General features: G+C 48.2%; 1 protein-coding gene and 1 pseudogene across 1 annotated transcript; both read right to left on the minus strand.

The window, feature by feature from the left end:
* Nucleotides 1-2,494: 2,494 nt before the first annotated feature.
* On the minus strand, nt 2,495-5,671 carry LOC123038818 (indole-3-acetic acid-amido synthetase GH3.8-like; annotated as a pseudogene).
* A 2,827-nt stretch (nt 5,672-8,498) lies between these two features.
* Nucleotides 8,499-12,513, minus strand: LOC123040095 (probable leucine-rich repeat receptor-like protein kinase At1g35710). The gene is made up of 2 exons (XM_044463032.1): nt 8,997-12,513; nt 8,499-8,860 (listed from the first exon to the last, which is right to left on the minus strand). Exons 1-2 carry the CDS (start codon nt 12,511-12,513, stop codon nt 8,499-8,501), a joined length of 3,879 nt encoding a protein of 1,292 aa, XP_044318967.1.
* Nucleotides 12,514-14,478: the final 1,965 nt, after the last annotated feature.

Below are 14,478 nucleotides of genomic sequence, written 5' to 3' on the forward strand. Positions count from 1 at the left end.
AGGAGAATGATGTGATTGACATGACCCATTCCGTTAGCCTAGCACTTGATCGTTTAGTATGTTGCTATTGCTTTCTTCATGACTTATACAAAGTTCCTGCAACTATGAGATTGTGCAACTCCCGTTTACCGGAAGAACACTTTGTGTGCTACCAAACGTCACAACATAACTGGGTGATTATAAAGGTGCTCTAGAGGTGTTTCCGAAGGTACATGTTGGGTTGGCATAATTCGAGATTAGGTTTTGTCACTCCGATTGTCGGAGAGGTATCTCTGGGCCCTCTCGGTAATACTCATCACCTAAGCCTTGCAAGCATTGTAACTAATGAGTTAGTTATAAGATGATGTGTTACAGAATGAGTAAAGAGACTTGTCGGTAAAGAGATTGAACTAGGTACTGGATACCGACGATCAAATCTCGGGCAAGTAACATACCGATGACAAAGGGAACAACGTATGTTGTTATGCGGTTTGACCGATAAAGATCTTCGTAGAATATGTAGGAACCAATATGGGCATCCAGGTTCCGCTATTGGTTATTGACCGAGAATAGTTCTAGGTCATGTCTACATAGTTCTCGAACCCATAGGGTCCGCACGCTTAACGTTACGATGACAGTTTTATTATGAGTTTATAAGTTTTGATGTACCGAAGTTTGTTCGAAGTCCCGGATGTGATCACGGATGTAACAAGGAGTCTCGAAATGGTCGAGACATAAAGATTGATATATTGGACGACTATATTCGGACACCGGAAGTGTTCCGGGTGATTTCGGAGAAAACCGGAGTGCCGGAGGGTTACCGGAACCCCTCCCGGAGAGTTAATGGGCCACATGGGCCTTGGTGGGAAGAGAGAGGGGCGGCAGGAAGGGCCGCGCGGCCCCCTCTCCCTCTGGTCCGAATTGGACTAGGAGGGGGGGCGGCGCCCCCCTCTTTCCTCCCCTCCTCTCCCCCTTCCTTCCCCTCCTAGTAGGAGTAGGAAAGGAGGAGTCCTACTCCTACTAGGAGGAGGACTCCTCCTCCTGGCGCGCCCAACAAGGGCCGGCCGGCCTCCCCCCTCCCTCCTTTATATACGGGGGCAGGGGGCACCCCATAGACACACAACTTGATCTACGGATTGTTTCTTAGCCGTGTGCGGTGCCTCCCTCCACCATATTCCACCTCGGTCATATCGTCGCGGAGTTTAGGCGAAGCCCTGCGCCGGTAGAACATCATCATCATCACCACGCCGTCGTGCTGACGGAACTCATCCCCGAAGCTTTGCTGGATCGGAGCCCGGGGATCGTCATCGAGCTGAACGTGTGCTGAACTCGGAGGTGCCGTACGTTCGGTGCTTGGATCGGTCGGATCGTGAAGACGTACGACTACATCAACCGCGTTGTGCTAACGCTTCCGCTTACGGTCTACAAGGGTACGTGGACACCACTCTCCCCTCTCGTTGCTATGCCATCACCATGATCTTGCGTGTGCGTAGGAAATTTTTTGAAATTACTACGTTCCTCAACATGGACCTAATTTTCCATGAGCTTCCGGCAATGGATTGAAGTGGAGAGCCAGCCGGAGCTTGGGTGTCCTCCTGGGACCAGCGGAGAGCTAGCCGGACGTCTATCTCCTCCTCGTTCGAGCAAGAGGATGAGGTCCCAGTCTAGTGATCCGGAAGAGTCAGACTCAGATCCACTGCCCACCATGCCGAAAGTGGCTAGAGATCAAATAAGAGGAGCTCGGCGGAGCCGACTGAAAGTGGACTGAAGTAGCAAAAGGCTAGGGTTTAATCTAGGGTGCAATTAGGTAGGGGATATTAATTAATGGGGTCGGGGTAGGCCGGTCCGACATGGCGGAGGGGCCCGGGCGTGTCTCGGCAGTCCCAAGTCCTCCCTACATATGAGTTGTGTTTGAGGCGTGCCGGACATCCTGGCCGTTTGGAATGGCTTTGAGGGCTCTGGTTGGGTGGCTTTCTTTTGGTCTCGGGCATGTCCAGGTTGTCAGCCGGACATTTAGGAGAAAATGCAAGATCCGACTGTAGATACTTTAGACACAACATTCTCCGCGATTGCTCTATTTTGATAACATGGTGAATAGTACACAGAAGCAACTCCCAAAAATAAAAATCACCCAATGCTAAGTTCACGATAGCTCCATGTAAGTTCACTGAATTTATAATTTGGGTAAATCGATTTTGTGGAAGAATAAACGGAAGAAGAAGGAAGAAAATTGGAGGAGAAAGAAAGAACAATGGCCATTTGATATTTAATCTAGGAATCTGATAATGCCCAAGAATATGACAAATTAAACTTTTCCAACGACAAGTTTAGTGACGCGAGGATGGCAACTTGAGTAAGCATGGCAATTTTGCGATTCAGTTTATGTTTTGACAGAAAATTACCGTGTGTGTCAACTAACTTGTCATTCTTACGTCACTGGAATCATCATAGAAAACGTTCGATTTGTGGTCACTTATCATATTCGTTAATCTAATGGTCCAATGAATTGACTTATTCAAAATAATTTGAGAGAGCTTACATATAGCCGATCCCTATTCTTTTGAAGGAGTTGAAACTTTGTAATGAATCGACGATAGCTGATTCCTTCTAGTCGCAAGCGTCGGGTCGGGGTCCAATGCGGCAGGGCAGGGCTGAAGTGGGCGGCCACGACGCGCGAGTCAAGCAGCTCGATGGTGTGCTCGAGCTTGACGCAGCGGGGCGCCTTGTACTGGTTGATGGACGCGCCCCGGGAGACGGCGTCGTCCATGAGCTCCCCGAAGGTGCTGGCCAGACGACCCGGATCTCGAGCGGCCCGATCGACCCGTCCACCACCCGACTCCGTCTGTACACCGCGTTGAGGACCTCCTCCATCTCCAGGCAGCACCCGTCGAGGGTCTCCTTGTAGTCCACCGCCGCCGCGCCCCCGCCCGTCTTCAGCAGCTCCCAGTAGATGACGTAGTGCCCCGGGATGCGCCCGGTCCACGGCGGGCTGCAGCTCGGCCTCGTCGATCTTGTCCGTCTTGACGGAGAGCAGCACGTTCTCGTGGCGGACGAACCGGAACTGCGGTGCCGCGTTTGCGGAAGCCCTGTTGGCGCAGCTAGCCCTTGCACACGACGGTGATCACCGTAGACACGGACGAGAGAGGAAAAGGAAGAACACATAAATATTTCGGGCGCTCAAATTGTTGGCGCAGCTAGCCCTAGCACACAACGGTGATTACGGTAGACACGGCCAGAACGCCAGGCGTGTGTTGCCGGTGGAAAAGGAGCTCGGCGTATGTCGCTGGAGACGAAGAAGCAGGCACGGTGGTGACCGGCATTAGCGCGCCAGGTCGAGTCCGTTGCGATGGCGACCGGCGTCAGTGCGCGAGGTCAAGTCCGCGGCCGTGACTATGACAGCGACTGGAGCTGTTGTTGGCGCCGCCTCTCGCTGCGCCGCCCTTCTTCCTTGGAGCTCCACAACTCTATCCTCTCTCTTTGTCTCTCTCAAGAACACATGAGAACACACACGCACGCACACATGCACCAAGGGAGAAACCAACTGCTAGGTTTGCCAAGAGGCTCTCTCCTTGCTGAAAACAAACACTACATTGTGGCTGCAGCCCTTACGGCCTCCTTCTCTCATTACTCGATGGAACTATTTATACACAAGGATTGGGCGATCGTGCCATGCAACACACGCCACTATTTCTATCCACTAACTGCATGCATTAACCACTAACTCCATGCAGTAACAGAACCAACCCAGCCTCCTCCTAGAATCTCTCTACGAGCCATGACTTGGCCTCCAACGTGCACTTCATATAACTAACAAACTCTCATGTAGCCTACTTGCACGGCCAAGTCCAGCCGCCTTCTCAACGGCCACAAGACTTAACCCATGCATGCATGGATATCAACACAATGGACAAGACCTCACCGGATCACCCGGCTTGTACCGCAGCCAGTCACGCTTCGGCCTCCGACACGTCTCGCCGCTTCTCACGGCGTCGCCGTATCACACGGCATCTTCGGCATCTCGCCATGCTCGCCGCATCGCACAGCAGCCCAGCATCTCACCTCTTTCGCGTGCACAACCGAAGCACCATTGGCCTACGCACACTTCCTAGACCCTCTAAACTACATGCACATAGTAAAACTAAATACACTGATACATGAATCAAGATTAAACCTAACAGCTGCAACAACTCCGGCGACGGAAAACGAGGTTGTGGTTTAAGGGGGTATGTTAGGAAGTAAATAACGAGTGTGCTGGTACGAGCCGAACCAGCGGTATGTTGCCGACCCGAGTTTGAACTCGAAGAAAATATCGTCATTCGTGCCGCGTGGCATTTGTGCGCCGAAAAAATAGTGTTCTCCTTCTTCCACCTTCGTTCGAGCGAGTGAGAGAGAGAGCTAACTGGGTTTGTCCCAACAAGCCCGACACCTGGAGCACGTCGCCAACGCGGTACCGGTTCAGCCCGGCGTACGTGGTGATCACCAGCTCGTACTCATGCCCCGGCTCCACGAGCTGGCCCGCGTCAGCCTCGCTCGCGGCCGTCCCGTGGACGGGGAGGAACTCGAAGTAGGCCGTGGTGGGCATGATGGTGTAGGACACCTCGGACAGGCCGCACAGCGGGCGGAGGTTGATGCCGAAGTAGCACTTGGAGGACGCGTACGAGGTGTAGTACTCCAGCGCAGGGACGTACAGCGCCATCGCGCCGGTGACGATGATGTCGATGTACTTGGTTCTCCGCCAGATGCGCGTGATGATGCCGGCACATTCGCCCTCGCAGCACGGGTCCCGGACGAACTGGGCGAGCTCGGGGTCCGGCTGGCAGAGTACGCCAGCGACCGCCTCGCGCATGGACTCGCCGGCCTCGACGTCGGTGGTGAGCTGCTCCCAGTTGAGCTGGAGGAAGCGGATGGCGCGCAGCAGACTGGGCGCGAACACGGCACCCATGCGGAGCACGTCGTGGCGCCGGCACAGGCCGCACACCATCTGCGCGTACATGCTCTGGAACGCGTCCGGGCAGAGCACGGCCGCCCTCGGGCTCGTGTGGTAGCTCTGGAAGGCGTTCTTGAAGCGCTCTCGCTCCTGTAAATGCTGGTTAGGGCTGGCCACACCGTCAGCCAGCCGGGCGTCTTCGTCTCTGGCTTCACGAAGAAAAAGTAGAGCCCCTTCCGCTTGTCAACCCGGGGGAAGTGCCTGCACGTACCAAACGCCATTAACCAGTCACTCTGAGTCTGGGTGCTTCGCACGAAAATCTAGCTAGTGGACTTACAAGTTTATGACTGCCGCAAGTAGGCCGCCGAGAAGCTGGCGTCGCCGGCTCTCGCCCTCGATGTTCGGAACCAGCTTGGGCTCGCCGCCCCAGGTGCCGGAGCTGGTGAAGTAGTCGGAGACGGGGTGCCCCGACAGGACGGGCGACCTGTCTCCGTTGGCGACGCGCTGGATGTAGGGCTTCAGAGCGTCGTATGACACCACCGGCACCATGGCCCGAAAGGTGGCGCCGTCGGCTGGGCCGCCGCAACTCCTGAGGTACTCCGTGCCGGCGTTCTGGGCGAGGATCTCGGCCAGGACGCGCCCCTGCACGAAGTCCACATCGAGGAGATGGAGCTTCCCGGCGTCATTGGCCATTGCCACCTCCGCCGCCGCCGTCGTTGACGAGGCCGGGCTCTGGCCAGCTGCGCCAACGGGCATCAACGCCATCTACTCAGTCCGGACTCCGCAAGATACCATGAATCTAGCAGCTAAATGGTGCGTATGCGAGAGCATACGGCAAAGTACACAAACAAGGATCCGGCCGCCAGATCTGCAACTTTCCGGCCCACCAACGCGGCGAGGGGGGGGGGGGGGGGGGGGGGGGTAGGCTACGGGGAACGGAGGGCAACCTCGTGCATGTGGCGGCCTTTCGGCGTGATCCCGCCTGCTACTTTGGCCGGAATCGTGGGCGGCGGGGCTAGGGGGAGAGGGGAGGTAGTAGGTGGGGAAAAGCGCGAGCTAAAATGTCCTCCCACCAACCGCTCCGCCCTATATGCAGGGTACCGATGGGCCGGGGGAACCCTCGTATTCGCGGGTTGGGGTCTCGTTCTTGCCGCGTCCCTCAAAAAATTTTATGGGCCGATCGCGTTTGCCGGGTCTGTTCGGGCGGGATTTTGCAAGGCGAGTCGTATTTTGACGGTTATTTTACAGGTCGGGGTTTTGCGGGGTCTACTAGATATGCTCTTAGCTATAGATGGATTGGATCGATCTCTCATCTCTGTACGTACATGCGTCTATCTATTCGTATGTTCATTTGCCCGCAGCGATACGATGTGAGGGTGTCCGCCGTCGCCTGCTTCAGTGCTCTGGAAGCCAGAGTCGGCTGCGCACTCCGGCCCTTACCTATTGCCGACTGCAAATTTAGAGACATTAAAACTAAGCACTTTTCCAGTCATCTGAGAGCATTAGCGTTTTTAGCCGTCGGATCTTCAGATTTAGTGCTGCCGTCAATCTCGCTCAAGTACGCAACTAACCTTAGTTTTGTCTATTTTCTTATGTCTAAATTGTATGGTTAGGGTTTGGTATATATTACGATTGGGAATTGGATTGCTGTGATTTGATAATGTCTTCAACTGATTCATATCTCTGGATTATTTGTTGACCGCGCGACGACAATATGAAAAAGGGGAAAACTAATGCCCACACGTGTGGGCGTTTGCATATCGCCCATACGCCTCCATCACTACTCATTTTGCCACGTATGAATAGATGACATCAGCAGAAATCTTTTCGGATTTCGGCTTAAAAATGTTTTATCTCCTAAATTAAAAAGCGAATTAAAAATCCTTTTTCACCATTAAATCCGTCTCAACGAGATCTTTAAAACTAGACTCCATGTTGATATGTTTCGACGATTTTTTTTGCCCAGAAATTGCCATGATGTTTAGACTATAGTTGTCATAGTGCTTAAACTAAAGTTGCCATGTGGCAATTTTAGTTTGTAGATCATGAAAATTTTAGTTTTTTGATGATGACAATTCCAGTACTTTGACCATAAAAATATTTTTTTATTGAACCATGGCAATTTTAAGTGCATGTACCATGGCAATTTTAGTTTATGGTGCATGACAAGTCTAGTTTCTTCATTCTTCATTTTATAATATGTTAAAATTTACTTTTAAATGTAAAAAAAATAGTTGAAACATATCATGGCAACTTCAGTGTCAATATCATGGCAATTCATGTGCAATAGACATGTCAACTTTTAATAAAAAAAAATTCGCCGAAATATATCGATATGAGATCTAGTTTTGAAGATCTCGTCACGAGGGATTTAATGGTGAAAACAGATCTTCATTCAGATTTTTCATTTAAGAGGTAAAACATTTTAAAAACTGAAAATCCGAAAAGATTCTCGCATGCATGCATGCGATGACGTGGCAATCTATTTGTATTAGAGACGTGTGGTGCGTCTTCTTTCCTGCTACACGTGTGACAGTTATCGACGTCCATGAAAAATTGTCTAGTAGTTTAATCAATATGCTGTACTTATTGTTTCATATTTCTTGCATATTTAAAAATAGATAATGTAACTCGTTGTGCGCTTACGATTACATATTTGCCGGCGAATTACAGGGGAATTTATGGAAAGGTTTCTTCAAAAGATGAAGGCATCGACACAAGATTATAATGCTGGTCCATCACGTGAACCTCCTGATGCCACATCTCCGGCACATGAACCAGATGACGATCCATCGCACAAAGAAACAATGCCTCCACATATGAACAACATTTAGACACTATTACAGTGGGTTCATCTCAAGCTCTAGAAGAAATCAATTTTGCTAGAAAATATTACTACCAAATATTTCAAAATTCAGTGTATTAATTTTATGTATATCATTGCTTGTTATCCATCCCTTGCATAGTGTACATGTGGCTAGTATAGTGTATATGCGGACACCGAGACATTTTTGTTTTGGGTCCGCCCCTATTCCCACCCGAAGCCAGCTGTCCGCATTCATACTGGCTCAGAGCGGACGCCGCTCACTGGAACCAACATTGAAGCGTCTCAACGGCAGAGAGCACCGCCCGCTGCGCAGACATTCGTTTGCTAGCCTACCTCCATTAAACTGGCACGTGCGCCGAGGAACCTACTCTGGCGCCCCGAGTGCCACACGTTCGTTCCTATGGCGACAAGCATTAAACACCTCTCCGGCTGGCTCCCCGCATCCACCCACTATATAAACGTGTCCAGGCGTCGGGCAAGAACTGGTGCTTCTTTCGAAGCCCCATTATAAGGACATAACTAATGCATCGAGGCTAATGAACTAGTGGTCGTGGTCAATTTATACGTAATTGCTACATCGTACAATGTTAAAATCAAATCAAACTGGTTTATAATGGTATGATTCTTACATTAGTACAGGTTTGCTAGTTCCATACATACCATTAGAATTCCTTTGTCGTGCTAGTTACCGAGGAAATGACACTTTTTGAGAAAGTACATAGGTAGCAAACAAGAAACTACAAGACGTGAGTTCATCGCCCATAATCATAGGCACTGTTTTGCAGGAATGCTGAGGCCAGTATGCATATAATCAACATGATCTTCACATACTTTAATCACAGATAGCTCGTCACGAACACGTCGTGCTGTTTGTCTGCTTGATGGAATAGGCTCCAGACACCGAGCTGCAACACTGAGGATGTAGTATATTTCCCTAGCAGTTTCAGCATTAGGGACAATGAGCCTTGAGTCTAGCACATCTTGCAAGCACACGTCATTATTTTTGGTGGACGACAAGAGAGAAAAGAGAAAATCTCCTGGATGGTATCCCATAAATAGCTCTAGAACAAGAACGCCGAAGCTGTATACATCACATTTCTCCGTCACATTCTCTGTATATGATAGCTCTGCAATTAATACCAATTAATTAGTGTATGTGTTGCAACTAAACAATTCAAGTTTCATTGACATCAAATTTTACATGTATGTGCATATGTAGTGTCAAAACTATAAAAGTATTTGATGAGGTTTTATTTTCTTTACCTGGGGCAATATAGCCTTTCGTCCCAACAAGACTTGTGAGATTTTGACCATCAATATTGAGAATTTTAGCCATACCGAAGTCGGAGATGCAAGCCCTAAATTCCAGATCAAGTAAAATGTTGTTGCTTGTTATATCTCTGTGGACTATTGGTAATGAACAATCATGATGCATGTATGCCAAAGCATGAACAACATCCAGTGCAATATTTATCCGCCTTCTCCAGTCCAATTCAATTGCCCTTTCATTGTCCCTTAGTGTTTCTGCCAAGTTTCCCCTCTCCATGTATTCATAGATAAGATATTTGCCTTGGCTAGAGGAACAATATCCAAATAGTTTTACGATGTTTCTATGCCGAGTCTGCACCAATGCCTCGATTTCACTATTGAATACCAACTCGTTCACACAATAGTCATCTTCAATCATGTGTATCTTCTTCACTGCAAATATTTCAGATGTTGCAAGTTTGGCTTTATAGACAGATCCATATCCCCCAGTTCCTATACAATGTGTTTCACTAAAATCATTGGTTGCTTCAACTATCTGTTTGAAGACATCCCCCCCCCCCCCATCAAAATTCCAAATAGAGAATACTTTTTTGGGTGTTACTATATCCTCTTTAATTTTCATGGATTTCTTCCTTGCATTGGTGAACATCAACGTCGCCACAACAAGAATAAGAGATACTAGAGCAGTAACCATGGCTAGTACAAGTGTTTTGTATCGTTTCCTTTTCCCTCCACTCCACGTTGTGTTATTGCAAGGAGGCAATCCTTTCACTATGCCACATAGCATCTTATTATGGATGAACCACTGAACTGGAGCTTCTTTGAAGAGCTTACTCTCTGGGACTGGTCCTTCCAATTCATTGTAAGATAAATCAATGGATGTCAAGATTTTCATACTCTGAAATGATGATGGGATTACACCATAAAGTTCATTGTGTGAAAGATTCAAATTATCCAGCATTATCAGACCACTAAGTTGGCTAGGTATTTTCCCAGTAAATGAATTATCACTTAAATCCAACATGTCATGTAAGTTGTTCAACACCCCAAGCACTACAGGGATGTTTCCTTTAAAATTATTGTGACTCAAATTCAATGAGCGGAGCTTCAAACAATTCTCAATTGATCCTTGTACCAAACCACTAAGGTTATTTGATGATAAATCCAACAACTCTAGACTGGACAATGCTCCAAATTCTTGTGGTATGCTTCCATGGAACAAATTATCTGCAAGGTGCAGCTGGAATAATTGTTTTAAATTGCCTAGTTCTCTAGGAAGCTCTCCTTCGAGACTGTTTGAGGAGAGATCAAGTACATTTAGCTGAGATAGCCTCCCCATACTTGCAGGTATTTTCCCTGTGATGTTGTTGTTTGATATGCATAGCTTGGTAAGATTATGACAAACTCCCCAGTTATAAGACAATTGGCCAAATAGTTTATTTGAACTCATGTCCATATAAACAAGATTAGGATGAACTCCCAACTCAGAGATATCACCTTCTATTTGATTCCTTTCAAGACGAACTCGGACTAGGCTTTTGCAGTTTCCCAAACTTGATGGCAATTGTCCATTCAGATTGTTATCAAATGCAGTTAAATTCTGGAGAAGGCCTCCAACACACAACTCGGGTGGCAAGGGACCAGAGAAATTGTTTGCACCAAGTTGCAAGACCACAAGATTCATAAAGGTACCGATTTCTTGAGGAATATGTCCGGAGAAATTATTATCACCGAGACGCAATTTTCTTAGCTTAGTCAACTTTCCAATGACATCAGGGATGGAACCAGTGAGCTTGTTATTGCTAAGAGTCAGTTCTTGTAAATCCACCAGGTAACCTAGTTCTCGAGGAATATGTCTGGTTAACTGATTAGCATCAAGGTACAACCGAGTGAGCTTAGTTAAACTTCCAAAGGTATTGGGGATGGAACCAATGAGTTTGTTGTCGCTTAGATCCAAGTTATCAAGAATCACCATGTAACCTAGTTCTTGAGGAAGATATCCATAGAAGTGGTTAGCATCAAGGCGCAAGATAGAGAGCTTTGTCAAATTTACAAAGATATGGGGGATGAAACCCATGAGTTGGTTGTTGTTAAGTTCCAAATATTCAAGATTTGACAGGTTCCCTAGTTCTTGAGGAAGATATCCAAATAATTCATTACCAAAAAGGTGCAACATAGTGAGCTTTGACAAACTTCCAAATGTACTGGGGATGGAACCCGTGAGTTGGTTGCTGCTAAGATCCAACTCTTCTAAATTTACTAGGAAACCAAGTTCTTGAGGAATACTTCTGGAAAGTTGGTTACCCCATAGGTACAAGCGAGTGAGCTTAGTTAAACTTCCAAAGGTATTGGGGATGGAACCAATGAGTTTGTTCTCGCTTAGATCCAAGTTATCAAGATCCACCATGTAACCTAGTTCTCGAGGAAGATGTCCATAGAAGTGGTTCGCATCAAGGCGCAAGATAGAGAGCTTTGTCAAATTTACAAAGATATGGGGGATGAAACCCATGAGTTGGTTGTTGTTAAGTTCCAAATATTCAAGATTTGACAGGTTGCCTAGTTCTCGAGGAAGATATCCGGATAATTTATTACCAAAAAGGTGCAACATAGTGAGCTTTGACAAACTTCCAAATGTACCGGGGATGGAACCCGTGAGTTGGTTGCTGCTAAGATCCAACTCTTCTAAATTTACTAGGAAACCAAGTTCTTGAGGAATACGTCCGGAAAGTTGGTTACCCCATAGGTACAAGCCTTTGAGGCTAATCAATCTCCCAAAGAAATTGGGGATGGAACCAATTAACTTGTTTTTCTGAAGAGACAGCTGATTTAAATGCAGCAGGTAACCTAGTTCTTGAGGGATGTATCCGGATAACTGATTACCACCAAGGTACAAGATTGTGATACTAGTAGATTTCCCTAGATTTCTTGGAATAGGACCAGTGAGACTGTTGTTGGAAAAATCTAACCTAGCCAGCTTCTTTAGGTAGCCTAGTTCTGTGGGGATGAGACCAGACAAGTGGTTGGCTGAGAAATCTAACACAACCAGGCTCTCTAGTAGTTTTATTTGGCTTGGTATTTCACCGGAAAGCTCATTCTCTTGGAGCATTAGGTGTCTCAGCTTTGGTAAGGATGATGCTAAAGCAGGTGGAAAGGAGCCCCTTATCTTATTGTTGGAGAGTTGGATGCTCATGAGAGTATGCAGCACAGTGAAGTTGAGGTTGTCCAGCTCCCCTCCGAGCCCCAACCCGGGTAGAGAGATCTCGGTGATCACCTCCCGGCGCCTTGCTCGATGCTTGCTGCACCTGATGCCATGCCAGCTGCATGGCCGTGCAGTGTTGTTTGCACTTCCCCAGGATTGTAGTTGGGTTGGATGGCTTTGGAGTGTGGCTTTCCAGGCAAGGAGGGCCTCTGCTTGCTCTTCCAGGAGGGATGTCACTGCCATAGTATGAGGAAACCAGGGTATTAGTAGTAGAGATATTGAGACGAGCTTCAGGAGAGGCGACATCTCCATGGCTGGTCGCGGAGCAGGAGCAGCTTGCTATGGTAAGAATTTGTATGTCTGTGTACGGTGCCACCTTAATATATATGAAAGCTAGCTGCACGATCTATCAAGCACTTTGATAGATGTACTTGAAACTGGTGTACAAAATTAACAATGGCTCCATGACTAGATGACCCAGTCGTCACCCAATCTCGGTCCAAGTTAATTTATCTACTTGATTGAAACTGCTAATTAATGTATCCATGAAGAGTCCCGCAACAAAAAAAAATGTATCCATGAAGAAATCGTCTTCTGGTGTGCGGTCATAAGGACGAACTTTCGTTTGGCTTTGCTGTGAAAAAAAACGAACTCTCTTTCGGAAGTGATACGAGAATCTTGGACTAGGTAATTAAACTGATTTATACATTGAAGTTTGTCAGCATCGACCGGAACAGGTCGCGGACCAAGTACACTGCCATTTCGGATACTCCTACATAGTCTTCAAGAACGATGCGCGGGCTTGCCAATTGGCGTTGAAAATTTTGCACGTGCATGTGTAAGAGCATCTACAGCCAGACTCGGTAATTCCGGCCCTCAAACACTCGCGGACATTGATGAAGCTATGTACCTAGGGTAGGGTCATGAACCTGTCCAAACTACCCTCTTCAAGGACATCTCTAGAAGAAACCACCTTTCAATCGACTCAGAAGTGTTCCACCCGACGGACTCGAAGACACTCGACCATGAAGCAAACCACTCGACAGCCAGGAGATCTGTTGGGGATATAACTATTTGTGTAAGCCGCCCAGGAGGGGCCGGGTTATGCGAAGAGACTCATCAGAGAGAAGCCCAAGGCCAAGCATGAAGATAGCGGTTCAAGATGGGCTTAAGGCCCGCTGGCGACTTAAGGCCAGTTGTAGTAAACCGCTGTAAGGATATTACTTGTATCATAAGGTAGACTTAACTAGTCACCGAGCCGGACATTGTTTATGAGCCGGCCGGGACTCTGTAAGCCGCAGGGCGTCCACCCGTGTATATAAGGGGACGACCCGCTGGCGGCTTAGGGTAAGAAACAACTCGTCGAGAACCAGGCATAGCGTGTCTCGCTCCCTGGTCATCGAAACATCAATACCAACCCAACTAGACGTAGGCCTTACCTCACCGTAAGGGGCCGAACTAGTATAAACCCTCTCGTGTCATTTGTCCCGATTTAACCCCTTCAAGCTTCCTAGTTGCGATGGCTTCACAACTAAGTCCTTTCACGAGGACATCTGACGTGACTATTCCACGACAAGATCTAAAGTCGCTCTGCACACAATCGGCCGGTCATTGAGTAGCCTTTATGGTCATCCTAGCACTTTATTTATGGCGTTGCCAGTAACGTCCGATCTTAATGTACCTTAAACCCTACATAACTGAGGGCCGGAGGGGTCTGGCGAACTCTATATAAGACACCCCCTCCTCAGTGTAAAGGGTTCGCACCCCTGTAACTCATATACCCATAATTCAGTCGACCGCCTCCAGGCTCCGAGACGTAGGGCTGTTACTTCCTCCGAGAAGGGTCTGAACTCGTAAATCTCTTGTGTATACAACTACTCCATAGCTAGGATCTTGCCTCTCCATTCCTACCCCCTACACTACTGTCAGACTTAGAACCACGACAGTTCGCGCCCACCTTGGGGCAGGTGTCTTAGCGACTTATTGGAGAAGTTGCGATTTTTTCGATCTCCTTCATCATGGTTTCGGGCGGAGTTTTGGTTGAGGGCCGCGAGATCCGTCTCGGCGCGCTCACGTTCATCGCCGACGACTCCGCTTGGCTTCAGGAGGCTCCATTCGACATCGACGCGCTCCCTGTCCGCGGGGCGACGCACTTTCGTGCGTGCGTACGCGGCGTCCTCCTGCGGCAACCGTCGACCCAGTATCGGTCGGTCCCTGTGTCGTCCTCCCTCCCTGTTTCCCGCTGGCGCAAGCATTCCGGTCGATCGAGGCTTCAGC

This window comes from Triticum aestivum, chromosome 2B (assembly GCF_018294505.1).
Source record: "Triticum aestivum cultivar Chinese Spring chromosome 2B, IWGSC CS RefSeq v2.1, whole genome shotgun sequence".
NCBI lineage: Eukaryota > Viridiplantae > Streptophyta > Magnoliopsida > Poales > Poaceae > Triticum > Triticum aestivum.

Bases quoted from the DNA above. Each gene is read 5' to 3' on its own strand.
- LOC123040095 (XM_044463032.1), bottom strand. From the start codon at position 12,513: ATGGAGATGTCGCCTCTCCTGAAGCTCGTCTCAATATCTCTACTACTA. The intron at 8,861-8,996 runs GTAAAGAAAATA...TATTAATTGCAG, and splicing joins GAAAGGCTATATTGCCCCAG to AGCTATCATATACAGAGAAT.